This window comes from Rhinoraja longicauda, chromosome 23, assembly GCF_053455715.1.
Source record: "Rhinoraja longicauda isolate Sanriku21f chromosome 23, sRhiLon1.1, whole genome shotgun sequence".
Classification (NCBI taxonomy): domain Eukaryota; kingdom Metazoa; phylum Chordata; class Chondrichthyes; order Rajiformes; family Arhynchobatidae; genus Rhinoraja; species Rhinoraja longicauda.
The window spans coordinates 36914087-36939749 of record NC_135975.1 but is presented as its reverse complement, the minus strand read 5'-3'; the positions used below and the strand labels follow the sequence as shown (position 1 = coordinate 36939749).

The 25663-nt window shown below is 48.5% G+C and overlaps 1 protein-coding gene across 2 annotated transcripts in view; it reads right to left on the bottom strand.

Annotated features, from left to right (window-relative positions):
* The window catches only part of appl2 (adaptor protein, phosphotyrosine interaction, PH domain and leucine zipper containing 2), a 93218-nt gene extending 75542 nt beyond the window's left edge, over positions 1 to 17676 (bottom strand). For both annotated transcript variants that reach the window (XM_078420065.1, XM_078420066.1), the window contains exons 1-4: positions 17580 to 17676; positions 14580 to 14639; positions 11047 to 11118; positions 2323 to 2410 (exon numbers count right to left, since the gene is read on the bottom strand). In XM_078420065.1, the coding sequence (XP_078276191.1) occupies positions 2323 to 2410; positions 11047 to 11118; positions 14580 to 14639; positions 17580 to 17603 (244 nt within the window). In that variant the 5' untranslated portion in view covers positions 17604 to 17676. The remainder of the gene's footprint in view (positions 1 to 2322; positions 2411 to 11046; positions 11119 to 14579; positions 14640 to 17579) is intronic.
* Positions 17677 to 25663: the final 7987 nt, after the last annotated feature.

Below are 25663 nucleotides of genomic sequence, written 5' to 3'. Positions count from 1 at the left end.
CGATGGAAAATACTGGCACATGTATTTAGGGTATAAAATGTGTGTAAATTTAAGCTTTGGGAGAGAAAGGCTACACTAGCTGCCTGAGCGTTTCTGAATGCTCCGGTGCCTAGGCTCCCTCCCACCTGGGTGAGTAGAATAAAGAGGTTAAACGAATTTGGTTGTCTGACTATTCTGTTAATAGGTCACGAACTACAACACTTCTGATTCCAGGAGGTGCAATGCCAGAGAGTAGGTAGATGCTATCAGTCTTGGTAGGTTTCATGCATCCACTGATGCAGCGACAGCTTGTGTTTAGCACAGGATCAATCTTCCTTGCATGAGCTGAGCGCTCCCATACTGTGCAGGCATACTCGGCAATGGAGAAGCAGAGTCAGAGCTGTTGATCGAATGGTTTTAGAATTTGCTCCCCATTTTGAGATACGCGGCTTACTAAGAAGTGCATTTCTAGAACTGACTTTCCCTTTGAGCTTGGTGATATGTGCTTTGTAGGTCAGAGATCGATCAAGAGTCACACGAAGATAGACTGGACTGCCACAGTACTCCAATCTGACTCCATTCCATATGATCTTCAACCTGCAATTTGCATTCTTGTTCTTTAAGTGGAAGGCGCAGACTTGGGTTTTAGATGGATTGACTCTCAGGTGATTCTCTTTGTAGTATGAGGACAGGTTGCCTAAAGCTTCATACAGAGTAGCTTCTGCCTCAAGGAAGTCAGCACTTTGGGTTAAACAATTAGCAGATGAAAGTCATAGTCATACAGCGTAGAACCTTTCAGCCCAACTTGCCCACACCGACCAAGATGTCCCATCTACACTAGTCCCACCTGCCTGCATTTGGCCCATATCCTACAAAACCGATCCCAGACATATACCTGTCTAAATGTTTCTTAAACGTCGCAATAGTACCTGCCTCAACTACCTCCTCCAACGGCTCGTCCATACACCTACCACTCTTTGTGTAAAAAAGTTACCCCTCGGGTTCCTATTAAATCTTCCCCGCCTCATGTTAAACGTATGACTTTTGTAGTTGCTTCAGATGTCATGCCGCATTCGATTTCAATAGTTGGATGCATACGTAATGCAATTTGCTATAAACTTTGATTAATTTTCTATGAACTGTCTTGGATTATTTTACATTACAAGCTGAGGCTGATTGGATAGGAAATGTTTCGCGCTTTATGGGCCAAACGTGGGCAAATGGAATTATGGGGCATCTTGGGCACCACGGACAAGTTGGGCTGAAGGACCTGTTTCCATGCTGCATGACTCTATGTCTCTAAGTGAAAAGAAGATTGTCCGGCAGGCTGTTTGTCAATGATATTGAAGGCATTAAGTTCATGTTCATAAGTTCTAGGAGCGGAATTAGTCCATTTACCCAAACAAATCTACTCCGCCATTCAATCATGGTTGCCATATATTTTCATTTCAATCCCATTCTCCCCATAACCCCTGATACCCTTAGTTTACTTTAGTTTAGAGATACAGCGCAGAAACAGGCCCTTCAGCCCCCTGAGCCCACACCGACCAGCAATCCCTGCACACCAGCACTATCCTACACACACTTGGGACAATTTATAATTTTTCCAAGCCATTTAACCTACAATCCTGTAAATCTTTGGAGTGTGGGAGGAAACTGGAACACCCGGAGAAAACCCACACGGTCAAGGGGAGAACGTACAAACTCCGTACAGACAAGCACTCATTGTCAGGATGGAACCCGGGTCTCTGGCGCTAAGGCAGCAACTTTACCGCTGCACCACCGTGCCGCCCTAAAGTTTTACTGACTCTCGAGCTTGCAGAGTTCATAGGTAAAGCAAGATTCTCCCAACTGCCTTGGAGCCATGATCAGGAATAATTGTTTGAATAGTTATTCGAGTAATCATTTTATGCATGCTCTTTGATAGGATGGCTTTGTAACAAAGCAATAAAATAATTTAAAAGCAACAGATCAGTAGAAAACTAGGCTTTAAATACCAGGCCTTAATGTGAACACCAGGCCTTAATGTGAACACCAGGCCTTAATGTGAACACCAGGCCTTAATGTGAACACCAGTGGAGAAAGTAATTACACACAACTCAAAATGTGTAGTGAGGAACTTCAAGAAAAAATAGTTTTCTAGTTTAAAATGCAGGTCTGAGAGGCTTAAAATAAACAAGAGTTTTTTTACTAAAATGGTTATCATAATGTTTTTACCACAATACTGATAAATAAAGCTCCTGGCAATATCTGCAGGGCAAATACATCCTTACATCAAATGCTGCAGTGGCAGGTATTAATTGTTATCCAACAGTGCAACAAAAGGCTAAAATTCAACATTACCCGTGAGATCTCTTTCCCTGAACTGTATCATTGGGAATATCATGGTGTCAGCAACTTGTTTCGCCAGCTCTGTGTGGAGAGAATTTAGCTGTGAAGAAATGATGATTTTGTCAGTTACAATCATGAACATTCCACAATAAACTAACCATTCCAATTATAATAATAATAATAATAATGCATTTTATTTATATAGCGCTTTTCATATACTCAAAGACGCTTTACAGAGATTTTGAGAACATAGGGAAATGAATAAATAGATAAATAAGTAAATAAATAAATGAACAGAGAAAGGAGACAGAAGGTGAGGTGACTTTCAGTGGTTGAAGGCAGTACTGAACAGGTGAGACTTCAGCGATGTTTTGAATGTGGTGAGTGTGGAGGAGTCTCTAACGGTTTGGGGTAGTGAGTTCCATAGGGTGGGAGCAGCGATGGAGAAAGCCCTGTCCCCCCAGGATCTGAGTTTGGTCCGGATGTGGGGGGATAGGAGATTGGCAGCGGCAGAGCGGAGGGTGCAGGTGGGAGTGTGCCTGTGGAGGAGGTCGGTCAGGTAGGATGGGGCCAGGTTATGGAGGGCTTTGTAGGTTATGAGGAGGATTTTGTACTGGATTCTCTGGGGGATGGGGAGCCAGTGGAGTTTATAAAGGACGGGGGTGATATGGTCACGGATCGAGGTGTGTGTGAGTAGACGGGCAGCGGAGTTTTGAATGTATTGAAGTTTATTGATGATTTTTGAGGGTGTGCCATAGAGGAGGCTGTTGCAGTAGTCCAGACGGGAGGTGATGAAGGCGTGGATGAGGGTTTCTGCATTATATAGATAACATAAAACCTACAGCGCAAAAAATAGCACTCAGCCAAAATCATCATGACCTGCTGAGCAAAGTAATAGAACTAAACAAAATGGAAACAGGCCATTTGGCCCACCACCTCCATGCCAGCCAGTGGGCACCCATTGGTATTAATCCCATCTTCCAGCTCGTAGTCAGTTGCCTTCTGTGCTAAAGTGACTCAAGTGCTCGTCCACACACTTCTTGAATCTTGTCAGTGACTTAGCTTCCACCACTCTCGACAGCAGTGGATTCCAGGTACTTACCATTTTCTGTGTGAGACAGGCCCTCTTCAGATGCCCGAAATGGACAGGTTTTAGCTATCTCTGATATCACAGAATCACACAGTAGAGAAACATGTCCTTTCACCCAACTCATCAATGCCAACTGTGATGTCCATCTATACCAATCCTACTCCATTACACCTATATCCCTCTGCCCCTTACCTTTCCAAGTACTTGTCCACACAACTCTTGAATATTGTCATTTATCTGCCTCCACCACCTCCTCTTGTAACTCGTTCCAGATCGCCACCACCCTCTTTGTGAAAAACATTCTCAAATCTAGCTTAACCACCTGTGTTGCCACCTTCAGGGACAAGTTGCCTAACCGAGCTATAAAAACAAGGAACTATACCAAACTTATCTCTACCTACCTCGACTCCATCCTATCCCCCCCTGGTTAAATCCTTCCCCACCTACGTCCAAGACACCTCACGTGCTCTCCATCTCCTCGATAACTTCCGGTTCCCAGGTCCCCACTCCCTCATCTTCACCATGGATGTCCAGTCACTCTACACTTCCATCCCCCACAAGGATGGTCTCGAAGCTCTCCGTTTCTTCCTCGACCGTAGAACCAGCCAATCCCCATCGACCAACACTCTCCTCCGCCTAGCAGAGCTGGTTCTTATCCTCAACAACTTCTCCTTTGACTCCTCCCACTTCCTCCAAACCAGAGGCGTAGCTATGGGCACTCGCATGGGCCCTAGCTACGCCTGCCTCTTTGTCGGGTACGTCGAACAATCCCTGTTCCAGACGTACACTGGCCCCATCCCCGAACTCTACCTCCGCTACATCGATGACTATCTATGTTCTCCAGAGATGCTGCCTGAACCACTGAGTTACTATAGCATTTTATCTCAACCAGACTTGTGTGTCCTATGTTCTCAATGTTGGGGGAGTCCAGAACCAGGGGCCAGTTTAAGAATAAGGGGTAGGTCATTTAGACTCCTGCACCTATTGTCTATTGTCCTTGTTATCCAAGTAGTCCAGTGCAGAGTGGAGAGTCAGCAAGATCACTCTGCTATTGATCTGTTGTGGCAGTAGGTGGGTTGTAGTCCATCCAGGTCTTTACTAAGTCAAGAGTTGATTATCCATTGTAATCAACCTCTAAAAGCACCATCACAATGGGCATGAGTGCAACTGGTCGGAAGTCATTGAGGCAAGCCATCTTGCTCTTCTTGGGCACCGTGTTATGGAGTATGTAAAGACTTTAGACTAGTCATGAAAGGTTTATGAAGTCGACAAAATTCTAGCCAGTTAGTTTGCACAGGTTTTAAGGCCACGGCCTGATACACAATCAGACACACCGTTAGGAATAGGTGCCTTGAGGAATCTTAGTACATCATCAGGGCCGGACACTTGAGGAGGGTTTATTTCTCTTATACTTCTTTTCAAAAGGAAATTTTGACTCGCTTAATGATAGTGGAGTCAAAGGATATGGGGAGAAGGCAGGAACGGGGTACTGATTGTGCATGATCAGCCATGATCATGTTGAATGGCGGTGCTGGCTCGAAGGGCTGAATGGCCTACTCCTACACCTATTGTCTATTGAAATCTTATCTTCAAGAGAAATGCAAGTATTTGCCTGCATCTGCAGTTCCTTGTTTCCACTATTAGAAAGATATTGTGTCTGTGATTTTGAATAGGAGAGTGACTTTCTGGAGTGTCATAAATAAGGAGTTAAATATCTTAGAAAAACATAAAGGTAGATAAATCTCCAGGAGCTGATGAGGTATCACAAAATGCTGGAGTTACTCAGCAGGTCAGACAGCATCTAGGAGGGAGGGAATGGGTGACGTTTCGGTTCGAGACCCTTCTTCAGACTGAAAAAGGGTCTCGACCCGAAACGTCACCCATTCCCTCTCTCCTAGATGCTGCCTGACCTGCTGAGTAACTCCAGCATTTTGTGATACCATCTGCAGTTATTTTCCTACACAATCCTCCAGGAGCTGATAAGATCTATTCCAGGCTACTATGGGTAGAAAATGTGGAAAGCAGGGGCCCTGATTAGGGTTGCCAACGATCTGGGACATCCTGTGTTTTGGGCTAAATTAGTTTGTCCCATACAGGACCGCCCGCGTATTAGTAGGGTTGCCAACTTCCTCACTCCCAAATAAGGGACAACGGGTGACGTCACCGCCCAGCGCCCCACGTGATCTCACGCAGCCAGCGGCCACATGCTCCCGCTCCACCAATGATGGCCGCCCGGGCCGGGAGGCAGGTTACCACGCAACCTCCGTTAGGCGGCGCCCTCGCCTCCGGACCGCGACTGTTAAAATGTCAGAAACATAGAGTGTCGGGACCTACAGCGTCGGGGCCTACAGCGCCCCCCGCGCCCTTGTCCCCTATCAGGCCCAGGGGGGGCTGTAGGCCTGGAAACTGTAGGCCTGGACACTGTAGGCCCAGGGGCTGCTGTAGGCCTGGACACTGTAGGCCCGGGAGTCGCTGTAGGCCCGGACAGTGTAGGCTAACGGAGTGTGTTCGGGGAGCAGGGCTGAGTGTGTTCGCCTAACAGTTCCTGTGGATTGGAGGACAGCTAGTGTTATCCCACTTTTCAAGAAAGGAGCAAAAGAGAAAAACGGGGACTTACAGACCAGTTAGCCTGACATCGGTGGCGGGGAAGATGCTGGAGTCAATTATTAAGCTGGTAATAACGCTGCATTTGGATAGCAGTAAAAGGATAATTCCAAGTCAGCATGGATTTATGAAGGGAAATCGGCTTGACTAATAGACAATAGGTGCAGTAGGCCATTCGGCCCTTCGAGCCAGCTCCACCATTCAATGTGATCATGGCTAATCATTCACAATCAGTACCCCGTTCCTGCCTTCACCCCATACCCCCTGACTCCGCTATCTTTAAAAGCTCTATCTAGCTCTATCTTGAAAGCATCCAGAGAATTGGCCTCCACTGCCTTCTGAGGCAGAGAATTCCACAGATTTACAACTCTGAGTGAAAAAGTTTTTCCTCATCTCTGTGGTAAATGGCCTACCCCTATTCTTAAACTGTGGCCCCTGGTTCTGAACTCCCCCAACATTGGGAACATGTTTCCTGCCTCTAACGTGCCTTAATAATCTTATATGTTTCAATAAGATCCCCTCATCCTTCTAAATTCCAGTGTATACAAGCCTAGTCGCTCCAGTCTTTCAACATACGACAGTCCCGCCATTCCGGGAATTAACCTAGTGAACCTACGCTGCATGCCCTTAATAGCAAGAATATCCTTCCTCAAATTTGGTGACTAAAACTGCGCACAGTACTCCAGGTGCAGTCTCACTAGGGCCCTGTACAACTGCAGAAGGACCTCTTTGCTCCTATACTCAACTCCCCTTGTTATGAAGGCCAACATTCCATTGGCTTTCTTCACTGCCTGCTGTACCTGCATGCTTCCTTTCAGTGACTGATGCACTAGGACACCCAGATCCCATTGTGCGTCCCCTTTTCCTAACTTGACACCATTCAGATAATAATCTGCCTTCCTATTCTTCACATTTATCCACATTAACCTCACATTTATCCACATTAACCTCACATTTATCCACATTAAACTGCATCTGCCATGCATCCGCCCACTTACACAACCTGCCTAAGTCACCCTGCAACCTCATAGCATCTTCCTCACAGTTCACTGTCACAAAGCTTTGTGTCATCTGCAAATTTGCTAACGTTACTTTTAATCCCTTCATCCAAGTCATTAATGTATATTGTAAATAGCTGCGATCCCAGCATCTTGCGGTATCCCATCAGTCACTGCCTGCCATTCTGAAAGGGACCCATTTATCCCCACTCTGCTTTCTGTCTGCCGACCAATTTTCTATCCATGTCAGTACCCTACCTCCAGGTAGACACGAAATGCTGGAGTAACTCAGTGGGACAGGCTGCATCTCTGGAGAGAAGGAATGGGTGATCTTTCGGGTCGAGACCTCGCGATAGTAACCTCTGAGAAAGGAGTGTGAAAGAGGAGGACACTAAATTCTGGAGTAACTCAGAGGGTCAGGCAGCATCTCGGGAGAGAAGGAATGGGATGCTGCCTGACCCGCTGAGTTACTCCAGTATTTTGTGTCTACCTTCGATTTAAACCAGCATCTGCAGTTCTTCTTACATATAGGGAACCAAGGCATGTTAGTGAGGCGATAGATAGATTCATCACTGTGTTTAGGTTCCACAGCACAGCTAGTTTAGTTAACATAAACATTGGGGGTAATAAAACTGACCAGAGGTACTGACATTTATGGTATCTATTTGTTATACAAATGGGAAGAGTGTTTTTTTCAGCAATGGGGCATAAGTTTAAAGATAACTGGAGAAAGATAAAGATGAAAGGTTACATTGATCACTGATGACTTATTTTAAAAATGTACCTGGGGTTTGGGTTGGAAGGAGCTGTAAACCAAGTTGCAGAGGGAGCTGTCTCTGCAGACCAGGAAAAGGGATGGAGATGGGAAGATGTGACTAGTCATGGGATCATGATGGAGGTGACGGAAATGTCACGATGATGTGTAGGAAGGAACTACAGTTTACACCAAAGATAGACACAAAAAGTTGGAGTAACTCAGCGGAAGTGAGAGGTCTTGACCCAAAAAGTCACCTATTCCTTTTCTCCAGAGATGTTGCCTGACCGGCTGAGTTACTCCAGCTTTTTATGTCTATCTTCGGACTATGATGTGTTGAATATGGAGGTAGTGGGATGAACGGTGAGGACTAGGGGAACTCTATCCTTGTCCCTTTACCTCCCCCCTCAACTCCATCAAAGGACCCAAACATTCTTTCCAGGTGAGACAGAGGTTCACCTGTACCTCCTCCAACCTCATCTATTGCATCCGCTGCTCTAGATGTCAACTCATCTATATCGGTGAAACCAAGCGCAGGCTCGGCGATCGCTTCGCTGAACACCTGCGCTCGGTCCGCATTAACGCAACTGATCTCCCGGTGGCCCAGCACTTTAACTCCCCCTCCCATTCCCAGTCTGACCTCTCTGTCATGGGCCTCCTCCAGTGCCATAGTGAGGCCCACCGGAAATTGGAGGAGCAGTACCTCATATTTCGCCTGGGCAGTTTGCGGCCCGGTGGTATGAACGTCGACTTCTCCAACTTCAGATAGCTCCTCTGTCCCTCCCTTCCCCTCCTCCTTCCCAGAGCTCCCTCTATCTTCCTGTCTCCACCTATATCCTTCCTTTGTCCCACCCCCGACATCAGTCTGAAGAAGGGTCTCGACCCGAAACGTCACCCATTCCTTCTCTCCCGAGATGCTGCCTGACCTGCTGAGTTACTCCAGCATTTTGTGAATAAATCTATCCTTGTTCTGTCTGGGTGAAGGGGGAGCAAGGGCAATACCACAGAGGAGACGTGGATGAGGGATCTATGTCCAGGGACAGAAGGGGGGAAACCAGATGGTGCCTGTGTACACCTAAAACAATGGTCATAAAATGTATGACTAAGTTATGAAGAAAGAGTTTCATTTAAAACTGCACATACCTAATTTCATTGAAGACATACTTGCTCCTTCAACAGCAAATCACAACACTCCCCCCACCCCTCCTCCCTTTCCCCCCACCTCCACTCCTCCCCCCCACTCCCCTCCTGGTCTGATTGGGCAAACTAGGACTTTATTCCTTGGGGCACAGGAGGCTTAGGGATGATCTGATAGAGGTGTATAAAAACATGAGGGGAATCGATAGGGTGAATGCACAGTCTTTTACCCAGGGTAGTGGAATCAGGAATCAGAGGACATAGGTTTAAAGTGAGAGGGGATTGATTTAATAGGAACCTGAGGGGCTACTTTTTCACTCAGAGATTGGTGGGTGTGTGAAAGGTGTTGCCAGAGGAGGTTATCGAGGTAGGTTATCGAGGTGCGTGCGTGCGTGCGTACACACACAGGTGTGTATGTATGTATGTATATATTGTAGCAGGAACGCTAAAACTAATCGGACACGAGTTGCGTGCGCTAGACGTGTTAATTCTCTCCAGTACAGCTCCCTACTACTCCCCCAGTCACGGGCATTGCCCGGCCTTAAATACCAACTCAGGCACCGCCCCCGTGGCTGGCGCCTCCCACACCAAGACGCTCTAGAGCCGATGGTTCGTTGTGCCCTTGGGTTGCCACCAGGTGTCACCACAATATGACCATATGTTTCTATACACACGCTGAACTTTCCAGTTCTAACTTCTCTTCTGAGAGGTGAAAGCCTCTCCTTGTCTATTTTATCCACTTCCAAATACCAGCACGTAAATTGCAGGTGGACTTGATAGTTGGCATGGACATGGTGGGCTAAAAGCTCTGTTTCTGCACTATATAACTTTAACTCCACAGCAATTTTTATCAACCTCTAATTTCTTTTCCCCAAATTTTAGTTTAGTTTAGAGATAAAGCGTGGAAACAAGCCCTTTGGCCTCCCGAGTCCTCACCGACCAATGATCTCTGCACACTCACAATATCCCACACACACTAGGGACAATTTACAATTTTTACCAAAGCCAATTAACCTACAAACCTGCATGTGTTTGGAGTGTGGGAGGAAACAGAAGATTTCAGAGAAAACCCATGCAGGTCACCGGGAGAACAGACAAACTCTGTACAGACAGCACCCGTAGTCAGGATTGAACCCAGGTGTGAGGAGGTAGCTCCACTGCTGCGCCATGGTGCTGCCCCAATCTTGCATCTTTTCTGGGATATTTTAGTACCTTTAGTTTCCTACAAATTCGGTTGATTTTCTATCAGAGATCCAGAACTACTTTTTAGCGTTCACAAGTTCTAAGAGTAAAATTAGGCCATTCGGCCCATCAAGTCTACTCCGCCATCCAATCATGGCTGATCTATCTTTCCCTCTCAAGCCCATTCTCCTGCCTTCTCCCCAAATCCCCTGACACCCGTACTAATCAAGAATCTACCAATCTCTGCCTTAAAAATATCCATTGACTTGGCCTCTACAGCTGTCTGTGGCAATGAATTCCACAGATTCACCACCCACTGACTAAAGAAATTCCTCCTCATCTCCTTTCTAAAGGTACATCCATTTATTTTGAAGCTATGGCCTTTGGTCCTAGACTCTCCCACTAGCAATATCCTCTCTACATTCACTCTATCCAGGCCTTTCACTATACGGGAATTGTCAATGAGGTTCCCCCTCATTCTTCTAAACTCCAGCGAGTTCAGGCCCAGTGCCTTCAAAAGCTCACCATATGTTAACCCAATCATTTCTGGGATCATTCGTAAACCTCCTCTGGACCCTCTCCAACGTCATTATCATATCATATCATATCATATATATACAGCCGGAAACAGGCCTTTTCGGCCCTCCAAGTCCGTGCCGCCCAGTGATCCCCGTACATTAACACTATCCTACACCCACTAGGGACAATTTTTACATTTACCCAGCCAATTAACCTACATACCTTCAATTAGAAGTAATTGTGCTCTTATATCCAAGAGATAATTATCAAAGATGGACTTCATTTCTTCTTTCACATGCTAAGGCAAGCAACAGAAGAGCCACATATTAATTAGAGTTGCATGTTATGGTTTAATGGCCAATCTTTGTCCTTTCAATTACTAGTCCAGCACTAGGACCTCGAGGATACTGCACCATTTGACACGTACTGTATATAATTTTAAAATGTATTACCTCATCCACAACTCTGGCAAAGCGGTGAAGGGTAGAAATCACTTCATCGTCCCCTTTGCTCAAAGCGAAGTTCTGGAAAGTGACAAAAGGGTTTCAGGTTTAAATATGTGCAGTGTTTTAATGACTCTCTATAAGATTTCTGCTGTTCTGATCTTTGATGTTCAGCATCAATGTTTGGCATTCACTGCCAAGTGTGCTGACAGTTTTCCAAGGCCTTGCCTATTCTACCTTGAATCCCAGAGAAGAGATACAGACTTTTGCCTGTCCACAAATATGAGGAGCTGTTCCCCTTGTCTTTCTTGGTGGGAGAACACATTCATGTCCAGCAGGTTACTTCATCGAACACAATCCCTACCTTTATCAGCCCAGCTCCACCCCGGTCTAACTGGGCATTAGAAATTCTGAACAAGATTGCACATATTCATGTACAAAATAGAAAGGAATAGATTGGGTAAACAGTCTTTTTCCCAGAGTAGGGGAATCGAGAACCAGAGCACATAGGTTTATGGTGAGGGGGTAAAGATTTAACAAGAACCCGAGGAGTCACTTTTTTACACAAAGGATGGTACGTGCATGGAATGAGCTGCCAGAGGAGGTCGTTGAGGCAGATATTATTGCAACGTTTCATAAACATTTGGACAGGTACATGGATGGGATAGGTTTAGAGGGATATGGGCCAAATGCAGGTAGGTGGGACTAATGTAGATGGGACATGTTGGCCGGTGAGGGCAAATTGGGCTGAACGGCCTGTTTCCACGCTGTATGATTCCATGACTCCATATTACCTGACTTCCCTTTCCCTCGTCCAATGCTAATTAATGCAGAAGTGCAAGAGCCGACAGAGTGTGGAACCTTTAGCAAATAAAGGAGAGTTCTTGGAACAGCTCAGTAGGTTCGGGTATCTCTGAGGAGAAATGGACTGTCAACGTTTTGAGCTGCGACCCTTCATCTGGACTATTTATGCTATCTAGGACAACTGAGGCATTTATATTGCAGCCAAAGTAACTCAGCTATCGAATCATAGCCTTTATCGAGCTTTCTGATAAATAACCTTTACCCATTAAACCGACAGGAAAGCTTGTGCCAAGTTCACCAGGGGAGTGCAGTTAGACATTAAGTCATGGTATTTTCCCTGTTATTGCAATGGATGCTGGCATTTGTTGAAGTCACCTTAGGAAATGAGGAACATTGGTGTGGCCAGCATTTAATGTCAAGCTGCTGGAAGGGTGGCACAGCAGTAGAGTTGCTAGCTTACAGCACCAGAGACCTGGGTTTGATCCTGAATACGGGTGCTGTCTGTACAGAGTTTGTATGTTCTCCCCGTGATAGCGTGGGCTTACACAGAGATCTCCGGTTTCTTCCCACACTCTAAAGACATACAGGTTTATAGGGTAATTGACCAGTAAAATTGTAAATTGTCCTGTGCGTTGAATAGTGTCAGTGTATACTTTGGCTGGTTGGCACAGACTCGATGGGGCGAAGGGCCTATATCTGCGCTGTATCTCTACAGTTTAAAATCAAACAAACCGACAGGAAAGCTGATACAAGTTCATCAGGGCAGTGCAGTTAGACATGAAATTATGGTACTACTTTGAAATTATTTTCCGTTATTCCGTCGGATGCTGGTATTTGTTGAAGTCACCTTGGGAAATGGGTAACATTGGTGCAGCCAGCATTGAATGTCAGCAGGAAAACAATCTGCTGGGAGAACTCAGGCAGCACCTGTAGAGGCAAATGGATTGCCAATGTTTCAGGTCAAGAACCAGCATCATTAAATGTCCACCTCCAGCTATCCCAGGAAGGATGATGATAAAGTGTCTGCTGACTCACAACTGTTTCGCAACGGTTATGGATTCTGACCCGACAATAATAAAGGTACAAGCAGTAGAATTCCCCTGCATTCGTCTGAAGAAGGGTCTCGACCCGAAACGTCACCCATTCCTTCTCCCCTGAGATGCTGTCTGACCCGCTGAGTTACTCCAGCATTTTGTGTCTACCTTCGATTTAAACCAGCATCTGCAGTTTTTTTTCCTACTCCCCTGCATTACCTGCCCTTATCCTTTATAGGTTTCTATTGTTTATTGGCCATTCCTAGCTGCCATAGATTTATAAAGCACAGAAACAAGTAGTTCGGCCCAACTTGTTCATGCCGATCAAGTTGCCTAACCAAGCTGCAGAAACAAGGAATTGCAGATGCTGGGTTACAAAAAAGTACAAAAGTGCTTGATTAACTCAGCAGTTCAGGTTGCATCTCTGGAGAAGTTTTGTCTGAAACATAGCAACATAGAAAATACGTGCAGGAGGTGGCCATTTGGCCTTTTGAGCCATTCATTGTGATCATGGCTGATCATCCACAATCAGTAACCCGTACCTGTCTTCTCCCCATATCCCTTGATTCCGCTAGCTCCTAGAGCTCTATCTAACTCTCTTTTATATTCAACCTTGGAATTGGCCTCTACTGCCTTCTGTGGCAGAGAATTCCACAAATTCACAACTCTCTGGGTGAAAAAGTTTTTTCTCATCTCAGTTTTAAATGCCGTCCCCTTTATTCTTAGATTATTGAAGGGTCCTGGTTCTTGGACCTCCAAAATATTCCAAATGGAATTTAAACTGGACCCAAAACATTGCCTGTCCATGTTCTCCAGAGATGCTGCCTGACCCGCTGAGTTACTCCAGCACTTTGTGACCTTTTTTGCCTAACCCACGCCTGCCTAGCCCATATCCCTCCAAACCTTTCCTATGAAATGAACCAGTACAAAGTGTATTAAACATTGTAATGGTACCCACCTCTACCACCTCAGGTGCCAGCTCGTTCCACATACCCACCACTCTCTCTGTGAAAATGTTGCCCCTCAGATCCCCTTCATATCTTTCCCCTCGCACCTGAAGTCTATACCCTACACTTTTAGACTTCCCTACCCTGGGGAAAACACTATGACTATTCTCCTTACCTATGATTTTATATACCTCTGTAAGGTTATCACACAGCCTCCGGCCCCATAGCGGAAGCGTCCACGTCGCGGGGCTGGAAACTGGAAGTGTCCTGAGCTAATTCTGCTACCATCATCTACTGTACAAGTGATGGCTCCCACTGTTTGTCGCCGGAAGCTTGCGCCCTTTTCAGGACGGACAATGACAGTGATGTAACATTTGAAACATAGATGGTGGACACGAAAGATGAAGACACAGCCTCCTACACTCTGTGTAAAAGGTCCCACCCTCTCCTTATAACAGAAACCTACCTGACGTGGTAACGTGTCACAAATCTTTTTTTTGTTGCATCCTTTCGGTTTTAGTTTTTTTTTAGAGATACAGCACGAAAACAGGCGCTTTGGATCACTGAGTCTGTGGTGTGTAGGATAGAACTGGTGTGCGTTGTGATCGCTGGTTGGCGCAGACTCGATGGGCCGAAGGGCCTGTTTCCACACTGTATCTCTAAAACTAGAGTGAACTATCTCTTAGAGATGATGTGAATTCTTTTGGAAAATAAATGGAAAGGAAAAGTTGGTATTATACCCCAGTCATGCCCTCACCTGCTTTTCATATGCAATGAGCTGTTTGGACAGCTGTTGTGTTGCAATACTCATTTCATTCTGCAAAAAAATACAAAGCAGCATGTTATCAATCAAGATAACCGAAAACAGTAATAACAAGCTGATATATCATTCCCTCTCAACACCATTCTCCTGCCTTCTCCCCATAACGCTTGACAACCAAACTAATCAAGAATCTATCAATCCTGCCTTAAAAATACCCATTGAATTGACCTCCACAGCCTTCTGCGGCAATGAATTCCACAGATTCACCACTCTCTGACTAAAGAAATTCCCCCTCATCCCCTTTCTAAAGGTATGTCTTTTTATTCTGAGGTTATGGCCTCTGGTCCTAGACTCTCCCACAAGTGGAAACAAACTCTCCATATCCACTCTATCTAGGCCTTTCACGATTCGGTGAGATTAATGAGGTCCCCCCTCATCTTTCTAAACTCCAGCGAGTACAGGCCCAGTGCCGTCATGTGTTACCCAATCATTCCTGGAATCATTCTCGTAAACCTCCTCTGGACCCTCTCCAATGCCAGCACATCCTTCCTCAGACATGGGGCCCAAAACTGCTCACAATACTCCAAAAGTGGTCTCATCAGCATCTTGTAAAGCCTCAGCATTACATCCCTGTATTTATATTCTAGTCCTCTTGAAATAAAATGCTAGTGATTCTTTTCTTGAGCATCTTTTATTATTAGGAGTCACAAATGTGTATCCTCCATTGTTTTTTTCACTGGATCCAGGCAGGTTTGGCAAGTAAAGGGAGTGGTTGGTTGAAGATTAAAGTCAAATATTTGCCACGTGCTAAACTATTTTTGAGCAGAAAGCCCTTGCATTATCCGTAATTCCATTGTAAAGTATGAGTCACAAAAGATCTGAGAAGCGACACACGGCTTTCTAGATTAGTACAGACATTCTTTACGAAGCAAAATAACTCAATAATAACTACAAACCGAAAATGGGGGAAGAGGGAACAGTTCGGCAGGTGAGGGGAAAGAAATCTGTGCAGAAAAGTATTTCGGATCAATGGCAAGAAGCTGGTAGAGTCAGAAATCAAATATGCTTTATGTTGCAGAGAATGGGGAGAAGGGAGGTTAAAGGAAATATGTGTGACAGGGTGGGGACTCAGCAATGCTTATGGACACCTAAAGGCGGTGGCATCTGCTGACAGAGGGTGGTGTGGGCTTGTGGATTTGTCGGGAGGAGGTAGAGATAGAGGCAGCTTGGAAATAAAAGGGAATACAGGAGAAATAATTGTGAATATACACAAAATGCTGGAGTAACTCAGCGGGACAGGCAGTATCACTGGAGAGAAGGAATGGGTGATGTTTCGGGTCAAGACCCTTCTTCAGACCGAGTCAGGGGAGATTCAGAGATAATGAAGTGTGAGGTGTGAAAACGAGACAAAGGGGATGGAGATCACGGGAAAATGTAGACGAGATCATTGTTAGCTGGGAGAAGGTAACAACAAACCAGAGATAAAATGTAAACGAGGACAGTTAGACTAGTTGGAGAACTGGGAAGGGGGGAGGGATGAAGGGAGAAGGAAGGCATGGGTTACTTGAAGATAAAGAAGTCAATATTCATACCACTTGGGTGTGAGCTGGCCATTTGAAAGAATTGTGAGTTTGTTAGAAATCTGAAATAAAAAATAACGGTGGAAATTTTCCAGCAGGACAGACAGCATCTGTGTTGAGAGAAGCAAATCTTACAGGTTCTGCCTTTCAACAGCACCATGTGAGGCTGCTGAAGACGATGAGTGCGCATGGTGTCAGAGGGCAGATACTAGCATAAATAGCAAGTTGGCTGATTGGAAGGCAAAGAGTGGCAATAAAAGGGGCCTTTTCTGGTTGGCTGCCAGTGACTAGCAGCGGGGTTCCGCAGGGGCCGGTGCTGGGGCCGGTGCTGGGGCCGGTGCTGGGGCCGGTGCTGGGGCCGGTGCTGGGGCCGGTGCTGGGGCCGGTGCTGGGGCCGGTGCTGGGGCCGGTGCTGGGGCCGGTGCTGGGGCCGGTGCTGGGGCCGGTGCTGGGGCCGGTGCTGGGGCCGGTGCTGGGGCCGGTGCTGGGGCCGGTGCTGGGGCCGGTGCTGGGGCCGGTGCTGGGGCCGCTACTCTTCACGTTGTAATGGCTTTTGGCCAAGTTTGCAGATGATACGAAGATAGGTGGAGGAGCATGTACTGTAGAAAAATCAGAGACACTGCAGAAGGACTTGAACAGGTTGTCAAAGAAGTGGCAGATGGAATACAGCATAGCAACGTGTGGTGTCCTGTATGTTGGCAGTAGGAATAAAGGCATAGACTATCTTCTAAATGGGGAGAGAATTCACTAGAATATAAAAACAGGGATGTAATGCTGAGGCTTTATAAAGTGCTGGTCAAACTGCGTTTGGAGTATTCTGCGCAGTTATGGGTCCCATATCTGACAAAGGATGTGATGGTGTTGGAGAGGGTCCAGAGGAGGTTTACGAGAATGCCAGGACTGGACCTGTACTCACTGGAATTTAGAAGGATTGGGGGGGGGTCTCATTGAAACTTACCGAATAGTGAAAGCCCTGGATAGAGTGGATGTGGAGAGGTTGTTTCCACTAGTGGAAGCGTCTAGGACCAAAGGCCAAAGCCTCAGAATAAAAGGACGCACCTTTAGAAAGGAGATGAGGAGGAATTTCTTTAGTTAGAGTGTTGCGAATCTGTGGAATTCATTGCCACAGACAGCTGTGGAGGCCGTCATTTGAATATTTTTAAGGTGGAGATTGACAGATTCTTGATTAGTACGGGTGTCAGGGTTTACGGGGAGAAGGCAGGAGAATGGGATTGAGAGTTAAAGATAGATCAGCCATGATTGAATGGTGGAGTAGACTTGATGAACCAAATGGCTTAATTCTGCTCCTAGAACATATGAACCAGCCGATGCTTTGAAGGTACACCAGAAAGGTAAGTTATCACAAACTTGCATTCAATGTTGAGCTCGAGGTGATGTGAGTGGGTGGACTGACCTGAGCACCATAGACCCTCTGCATGGCTTGCAACAGCTGGTTTGTGAAGTCAGTTAACGTGCCCGCATCTTCCTCAAACACACTCAGCAGGGACCGTGTCTGATACAAGAAATTAAATACACGTTATCTTTTGCAACTGCACAATGTTTTGGTAAACACATTTCAAGTTATCAAAACTACCTTTGACAACAACATTGAATTTGGTGGGGTCCATCTGTCATGTTTGTGTATCTTGGACCAGATAGTGTCATCCACCTGGGCCTAGGTGATTTCCTGGTTGCCAAACACTTTAGACAATAGGTGCAGGAGGAGGCCATTCGGCCCTTTGAGCCAGCACCACCATTCAACGTGATCATGGCTGATCATTCTCAATCAGTACCCCGTTCCTGCCTTCTCCCCATACCCCCTGACTCCACTACCCTTAAGAGATCTATCTAGCTCTCTCTTGAAAGCATTCAGAGAACTGGCCTCCACTGCCTTCTGAGGCAGAGAATTCCAGATTTACAACTCTCTGACTGAATTTTTTTTTCCTCATCTGTTCTAAATGGCCTACCCCTTATTCTTAAACTGGTTCTGGCCTCCCCCAACATTGGGAACATGTTTCCTGCCTCTAACATGTCCAACCCCTAATGGTCTTATATGTTTCAATAAGATCCCCTCTCATCCTTCTAAATTCCAGTGTATACAAGCCTAGTCGAATCCCTTAACTCCCCTTCCCATTCCCACACTGACCTTTCTGGCCTGGGTTCTCCTCCATTGTCAGAGTGAGGCCACACGCAAATTGGAAGAACAGCACCTCATATTTCGCTTGGGCAGCTTACAACCCAGTGACATGAATATTGATTTCAATAATTTCAAGTAACCCCTGCATTCCGTTCTCTCCCTCTCTCACCCTTGTCGTCCTGCTAGTTTTACTGTTCTTACCTCTTCGTTATCACCTCCTCCACAGCCAACAATGTGGGCTCCTTTCATTTGGTGCTGGCTGTGATTAGTTCTGTACATTTTCATACCCCTAGTTTCCCTCTCCCACGAATATCAGTCCGACCCTTCTGGCCCGAAACCCTCATCTCTCCTGAGTTGCCGCCTGACCCCGAGTTGCCGCCTGACCCTGAGTTGCCGCCTGACCCGCTGAGTTGTTCCAGCATTTTGTGTCTACCTTGGCCTGGATTGTGCTGGGCCCACATTCTCCACATGCCCAGAAGGTGATCACATTTGCTGTACACAAGTAGGGAGCCGCTGCCTCACAGCTGCAGTGATCCGGATTCGATCCATGTGTGGAGTCTGCACTTTCTCCCTGTGGCTATGGGTTTCCCCCAGGTGCTCAGGATTCCCTCCACATTGCATAGACCACAAGTGCTGGAACATCATGTTACAACAGTACAAGATGTTGGAAGGACCACACCTAGAGTACCGTGAGAAGTTCTGGTCCGAGCTATAGAAAGGTGCAGAAAAGCTGCACAAGAATGCTACTGGGACAGCAGATCTTGAGTTATAAGGAGATTTGATAGACTGTGACTTTTTTCCCTGGACTGCATGAGACTGAGGGTGACCTTGTAGGGACATAAAAAAATCATGAAAGTCAGAGATAAGCTGAATGGTCACAGGCTTTGTCACAGAGTAGAAGAGTCTAAAAGGACATTGATTTAAGGTGAGAGGGCGAATATTTAAAGGGGGTACAAGGGGCAGGTTTTTCACACAGGGTAATGGGTATTATGGAATGAGAAAATAGTAGAGATGGGTACAATGACAACATTTAACAGGCAACACAAATATGGATGAATGGAAAACCTGGGGGGGGGGGGGGGGGGCAGGGGAGAAGCCACATTTACTAAAGAAAAAGGACATCCTGGATGTCCCAGAATCAAAAGCCTCATCTTAGGAGCAGATGCAGTAGAGACGAGTAAATGAGAGTAGGGGATAGCTTCTTTGCAAGAGGCAGGAAGGGAAGAGGTGTAGTCCAGATTACTGTGGGAATCGGTGGGTTTGTAGTAGACATCAGTCGGCAGTCTGCCCCTGAGATGGAGACAGAGTGATCAAGAAATGGGAGAGAGATGTCAGCGATAATTCAGATATAGGATTAGAAGATGTAGAATCTTCGTGGGTAAAGCTAAGAAACTGTAAATGTAAAACGACCCTGATGGGAGTTATATACAGGCCTCCGAATAGTAGTCAGGACCTGGGGTACAAATTACATCAGGACATAGAAAAGGCATGTAAGAAAGACAATGTTACAGTGGTGATGGGGGATGTAGACTGGGAAAATCAGATTGGTACCGGATCCCAGGGGAAGGAATTTGTACAATGCCTACAAGATGGCATTGGAAGATGTGATTAGAAGCTTAAGGTGAAGTAACCTCTGAGGAGGCAGTGAATATGAAAGAATTCAAACTGCAGTTTGTGAGGGAGAAGCTAAAATTGGAGGTATCAGTATTATTTCAGAATGGCAGGCAGTGGCGAGTGGAGCGCCGCAAGGCTCGGTGTTGGGGCCGCAACTGTTTACCATATATATTAACGATTTGGAAGAGGGAATTAGAAGCAACACTAGTAAGTTTGCGGATGACACAAAGCTGGGTAGCAGTGTAAACTGTGAAGAGGATGTTAGGAGGTTGCAGGGTGACCTGGACAGGTTGAGTGAGTGGGCAGATGCGTGGCAGATGCAGTATAATATACATAAATGTGAGATTATCCACTTTGGCGGCAAAAACAAGGAGGCAGATTATTATCTCAATGGAGTTAGGTTAGGTAAGGGGGAGGTGCAGCGAGACCTGGGTGTCCTTGTACACCAGTCACTGAAGGTTGGCGTGCAGGTACAACAGGCAGTGAAGAAAGCTAATGGCATGTTGGCCTTCATAATAAGAGGATTTAGGAGTAAAGAGGTTCTTCTGCAGTAGTATAGGGCCCTGGTAAGACCACATCTGGCGTATTGTGTACAGTTTTGGTCTCCTAATTTGAGGAAGGACATCCTTGTTATTGAGGCACTGCAGCGTAGGTTCACGAGATTGATCCCTGGGATGGCGGGACTGTCGAGGAAAGATTGAAAAGACTAGGCTTGTATTCACTGGAGTTTAGGATGAGAGGGGATCTTATAGAAACATATAAAAATTATAAAAGGACTGGACAAGCTAGATGCAGGAAAAATGTTCCCAATGTTGAGCGAGTCCAGAACCAGGGGCCACAGCCTTAGAATAAAGGGGAGGCCATTTAAAACTGAGGTGAGAAGAAACTTTTTCACCTTGAGAGTTGTGAATTTGTGGAATTCTCTGCCACAGAGGGCAGTGGAAGCCAAATCACTGGATGGATTTAAGAGAGAGTTAGATAGAGCTCTAGGGGCTAGTGGAATCAAGGGATATGGGGAGAAGGCAGGCATGGGTTATTGATTATATCATATCATACATATACAGCCGGAAACAGGCCTTTTCGGCCCACCAAGTCCGTGCCGCCCAGCGATCCCCATACATTAACACTATCCTACACCCACTAGGGACAATTTTTCAGCCATGATCACAATCTTGAAGGGCCTGTACCTATTTTCTATGTTTCTATGTTACTATTGAGTAAAGGTGACTGCAGAGATATGAGGGAGGAGTTGGCTACAGTTGATTGGAAGGGGACTCCAGCAGGAATGACGGTGGAGCAGCAATGCCAGGATTTTCTGGAAACAATTCGGAAGACACAGAATCTTCTCATCCCAAAGAGTAAGAAACATACTCAGGAAAACGAGATATGTGTGGCTGACCATGAAAGTCATAGATCGCACAAAAGCAAAAGACAGGCATACAATCTGGGAAAGTTTAACAGGAAGATAGAGGATTGAGAAACTTCTAAAACCCAACAGAAGGCATCTGAAAAGGCAAGGGGAGAAAACTAGAAATATGAAGGTAAGCTTGCCAATAATATAAAAGAGGATACCAAAAGTTTTATTCAGATATATAAAGAGTAAAAGAGAGGCAAGAGTGGACATTGGACTGCAAGAAAAAGACACTGGAGAAAGGGCAACAAAAAAAAATGACAGACAGTGAATAGGTTTTTAGCATCAGTCTTCACAGTGGAAGTAAAGCGCCAGAAGTTCAAGGTGGCAAATTCAAGGTGAAGGTGCTTGGGAAGCTGAAAGGTCTGAAGGTGGACAAGTCATCTGGATCAAATGGACTACACCCCAGATGGCTGTAGAGATTGTGGAAGCATCAGTAGTCATCTTTCAAGAATTACTAGTTCCAAAGGACTGGAAAATCACAAATGTAACTCCCCTGTGCAAAAGGATAGACAAGCGAGGCAAAATAACGGAAATTACAAGCTGGTTAGCCTGACTTCAGTGCTTGGTAAGCCTGACTTCAGTGCTTGGTTAGCCTGACTTCAGTGCTTGGTAAGCCTGACTTCAGTGCTTGTAGCGTCTATTATTAAGGATGAGGTTTTGGGCTGCTTGGAAGCACATGATAAAATAGGTCAAAGTCAGCATGGCTTTGTGAAGTTGAGAACTTGCCTGACAAATCTGTTCTTTGAGGAAGCAACAAGCAGGACAGACAAAGGAGAGTCAAAGGAGTGGATGTTGTTTACTTAGGTATTCAGAAGGCCTTTGAAAAAATGGCACACATGAGGCTGCATAACAAGATAGAAGCCCATGGTATCAGAGGCAAAGTACTAGCGTGAATAGAGATTGGCTGACTGGCAGAAGGCAAAGAGTGGCAATAAAGGGGTCTATTCTGGTTGGTGGCCAGTGCCAAGTGTTCTGCAGGGATCCGCTACACTTCACATTATATGTTAATGATCTGAATGATGGAATTATTGGCTTTGTGGCTAAGTTTGTGGATGATACGAAAATAGGTGGAGGGGCAAAGTGTTGAGGAGCTAGGATTTTTGCAGGAGGACTTGGACAGGTTGGGAGAATGGGGAAATTTTAGGTAACCAAACAGCCCCCCCCCTTTTTTCCCCTCTCTTCCCTGTGCCCTACTTGGACACATCTATTTCTTCCCCCCCCTCCACTTCCAACTATATTCCTTCCTCTGCTTCACAATTCGCAACTCTTCAATCCTTATCTTTCATCTCTGGCCTTTGTCCAACCAACTGCTGGCTCGAAGGGCCGAATGGCCTACTCCTGCACCTACTTTCTATGTTTCTAAGGTGCCAGTAAGGTCACATTTGGAATATTGTGAGCAATTTTGGGCACCATATGTGAGGACGGATGTAGTGGCTCTGGAGAGGGTCCAGAGGAGATTTACAAGAATGATCCCAGGAATGAGTAGATACAGTGTTTGTCAGCACCGAGCCTGTACTCGCTGGAGTTTAGAAGAATGAAGGGGAACCTCATTGAAACTTACAGAATAGTGAAAGGCTTGGATAGAGTGAGAGAGTCTAGGACATGAGGTCATAGCCTCAGAATTAAAGGGCGTTCTTTTAGGAAAGAGATGACAAATTTATTTAATCAGAGGATGATGAATCTGTGGAAATCTTTGCCACAGAAGGCTATGGATGCCAAATCAGTGGATATTTTTAAAGCATCAATAGATTCTTGATTAGAACAGGTGTCAGATGTTATGGAGAGAAGGCTGAAGAATGGGGTTAGGAGGGAGATTGAATGGCAGAGTAGACTTGATGGGCTGAATGTCTTAATTCTACTCCCGTCACATTTCTTACTAATCATTCCCTGATCATGTATCTATACACTAATGGCTTGATTGTAATCACATATTGTCTTTCTGCTGACTGGATAGCATGCAACAAAAGCTTCTCACCGTACCTTGGTACACGTGACAACAAACTAAATAACAATAATATTATGGACAGATTGGCCGAAGGGGCCAATTTCTCTGCTGCATGACTCTGTGGTACCTCCATACACGTGCAGATCAGTGGAATAGAGGGGGCAGGGGGGAGAGGGGGGGCAGGGGGGAGAGGGGGGCAGGGGGGAGAGAGGGGGCAGGGGGGAGAGAGGGGGCAGGGGGAGTGCGGGGTTGGGGGGTGAGTGCGGGGTTAGGGGGGGGGAGTGCGGGGTTGGGGGGGGGAGTGCGGGGTTGGGGGGGGAGGGAGTGCGGGGTTGGGGGGGAGTGCGGGGTTGGGGGGGGAGAGTGCGGGGTTGAAGGGGGGGAGTGCGGGGTGTGGGGGGGGAGGGAGTGCGGGGTCGGGGGGAGTGAGGGGTCGGGGGGGGGGAGTGCGGGGTTGGGGGGTGAGTGCGGGGTCGGGGGGGGTGAGTGCGGGGTCGGGGGGGGGGAGGGAGTGCGGGGTCGGGGGGAGGGAGTGCGGGGTTGGGGGTGAGTGAGGGGTCGGGGGGGGGGAGTGCGGGGTTGGGGGGTGAGTGCGGGGTCGGGGGGGGTGAGTGCGGGGTCGGGGGGGGTGAGTGCGGGGTCGGGGGGGGGAGAGTGCGGGGTCGGGGGGGGAGTGCGGGGTTGGGGGGGGGAGTGCGGGGTCGGGGGGGGGAGTACGGGGTTGGGGGTGAGTGCGGGGTCGGGGTGAGTGCGGGTCGGGGGGGGTGAGTGCGGGGTCGGGGGGGGAGTGCGGGGTCGGGGGGGGAGTGCGGGGTTGGGGGGGGGAGTGCGGGGTCGGGGGGGGAGTGCGGGGTTGGGGGGTGAGAGCGGGGTTGGGGTGAGTGCGGGGTTGGGGGGGGGGGTGAGTGCGGGGTTGGGGGGGGGGGGAGTGCGGGGTCAGGGGGGGGAGTGCGGGATTGTGGGGTGAGCGCGGGGTCCGGGGGGGGGGTGAGTGCGGGGTTGGGGGTGGGGTGAGTGCGGGGTCGGGGGGGGGGCGAGTGCGGGGTCGGGGGGGGTGAGTGCGGGGTTGGGGTGAGTGCGGGGTCGGGGGGGGTGAGTGCGGGGTGGGGGTGAGTGCGGGGTTGGGGGGTGAGTGCGGGGTTGGGGTGAGTGCGGGGTCGGGGGGGGGAGTGCGGGGTCGGGGGGGTGAGTGCGGGGTTGGGGGGGGTGAGTGCGGGGTTGGGGGGGGGTGAGTGCGGGGTTGGGGGGGGTGAGTGCGGTGTTGGGGGGGGTGAGTGCGGGGTCGGGGGGGTGAGTGCGATGTTGGGGGGGGGGTGAGTGCGGGGTTGGGGGGGGTGAGTGCGGGGTCGGGGGGGTGAGTGCGGGGTCGGGGGGGTGAGTGCGGTGTTGGGGGGGGAGTGCGGTGTTGGGGGGGGGTGAGTGCGGGGTCGGGGGGGTGAGTGCGGTGTTGGGGGGGGTGAGTGCGGTGTTGGGGGGGGTGAGTGCGGGGTCGGGGGGGTGAGTGCGGTGTTGGGGGGGGTGAGTGCGGGGTCGGGGGGTGAGTGCGGTGTTGGGGGGGGTGAGTGCGGTGTTGGGGGGGGGAGTGCGGTGTTGGGGGGGGTGAGTGCGGTGTTGGGGGGGGAGTGCGGTGTTGGGGGGGTGAGTGCGGGGTTGGGGGAGTGCGGTGTTGGGGGGGTGAGTGCGGGGTTGGGGGAGGGGGGGGTGCGGTGTTGGGGGGGGGAGTGCGGTGTTGGGGGGGGGGTGAGTGCGGGGTTGCGGGGGGGAGTGCGGTGTTGGGGGGGGTGAGTGCGGGGTTGGGGGAGGGGGGGGGTGCGGTGTTGGGGGAGGTGGGGGGTGCGGTGTTGGGGGGGGTGCGGTGTGGGGTTGGGGGGGGTGCGGTGTTGGGGGGGGTGCGGTGTTGGGGGGTGGGGGGGAGGTGCGGTGTTGGGGGGGGTGAGTGCGGGGTTGGAGGGGGAGGTGGGTGGGGGGTGCGGTGTTGGGGGGGGTGCGGTGTTGGGGGGTGCGGTGTTGGGGGGTGCGGTGTTGGGGGGTGCGGTGTTGGGGGGGTGCGGTGTTGGGGGGGTGCGGTGTGGGGGGGGTGCGGTGTTGGGGGGGAGTGCGGTGTTGGGGGTGGGGGGGGAGTGCGGTGTTGGGGGGGGGGTGCGGGTTGGGGGGGGAGCGGTGTGGGGGGGGGGGTGTTGGGGGGGGGGGGTGAGTGCGGGGTTGGGGGAGGGTGGGGGGGGAGTGCGGTGGTTGGGGGGGGGGGTGAGTGCGGGTTGGGGGAGGGTGGGGGGGGAAGTTCTGGTGTTGGGGGGGGGGGTGAGTGCGGGGTGTTGGGGGAGGGGGGGGGGGGGGGAGTGCGGGGTTGGGGGAGGGGGTGAGTGCGGGGTTGGGGGAGGGGGGGGGGGG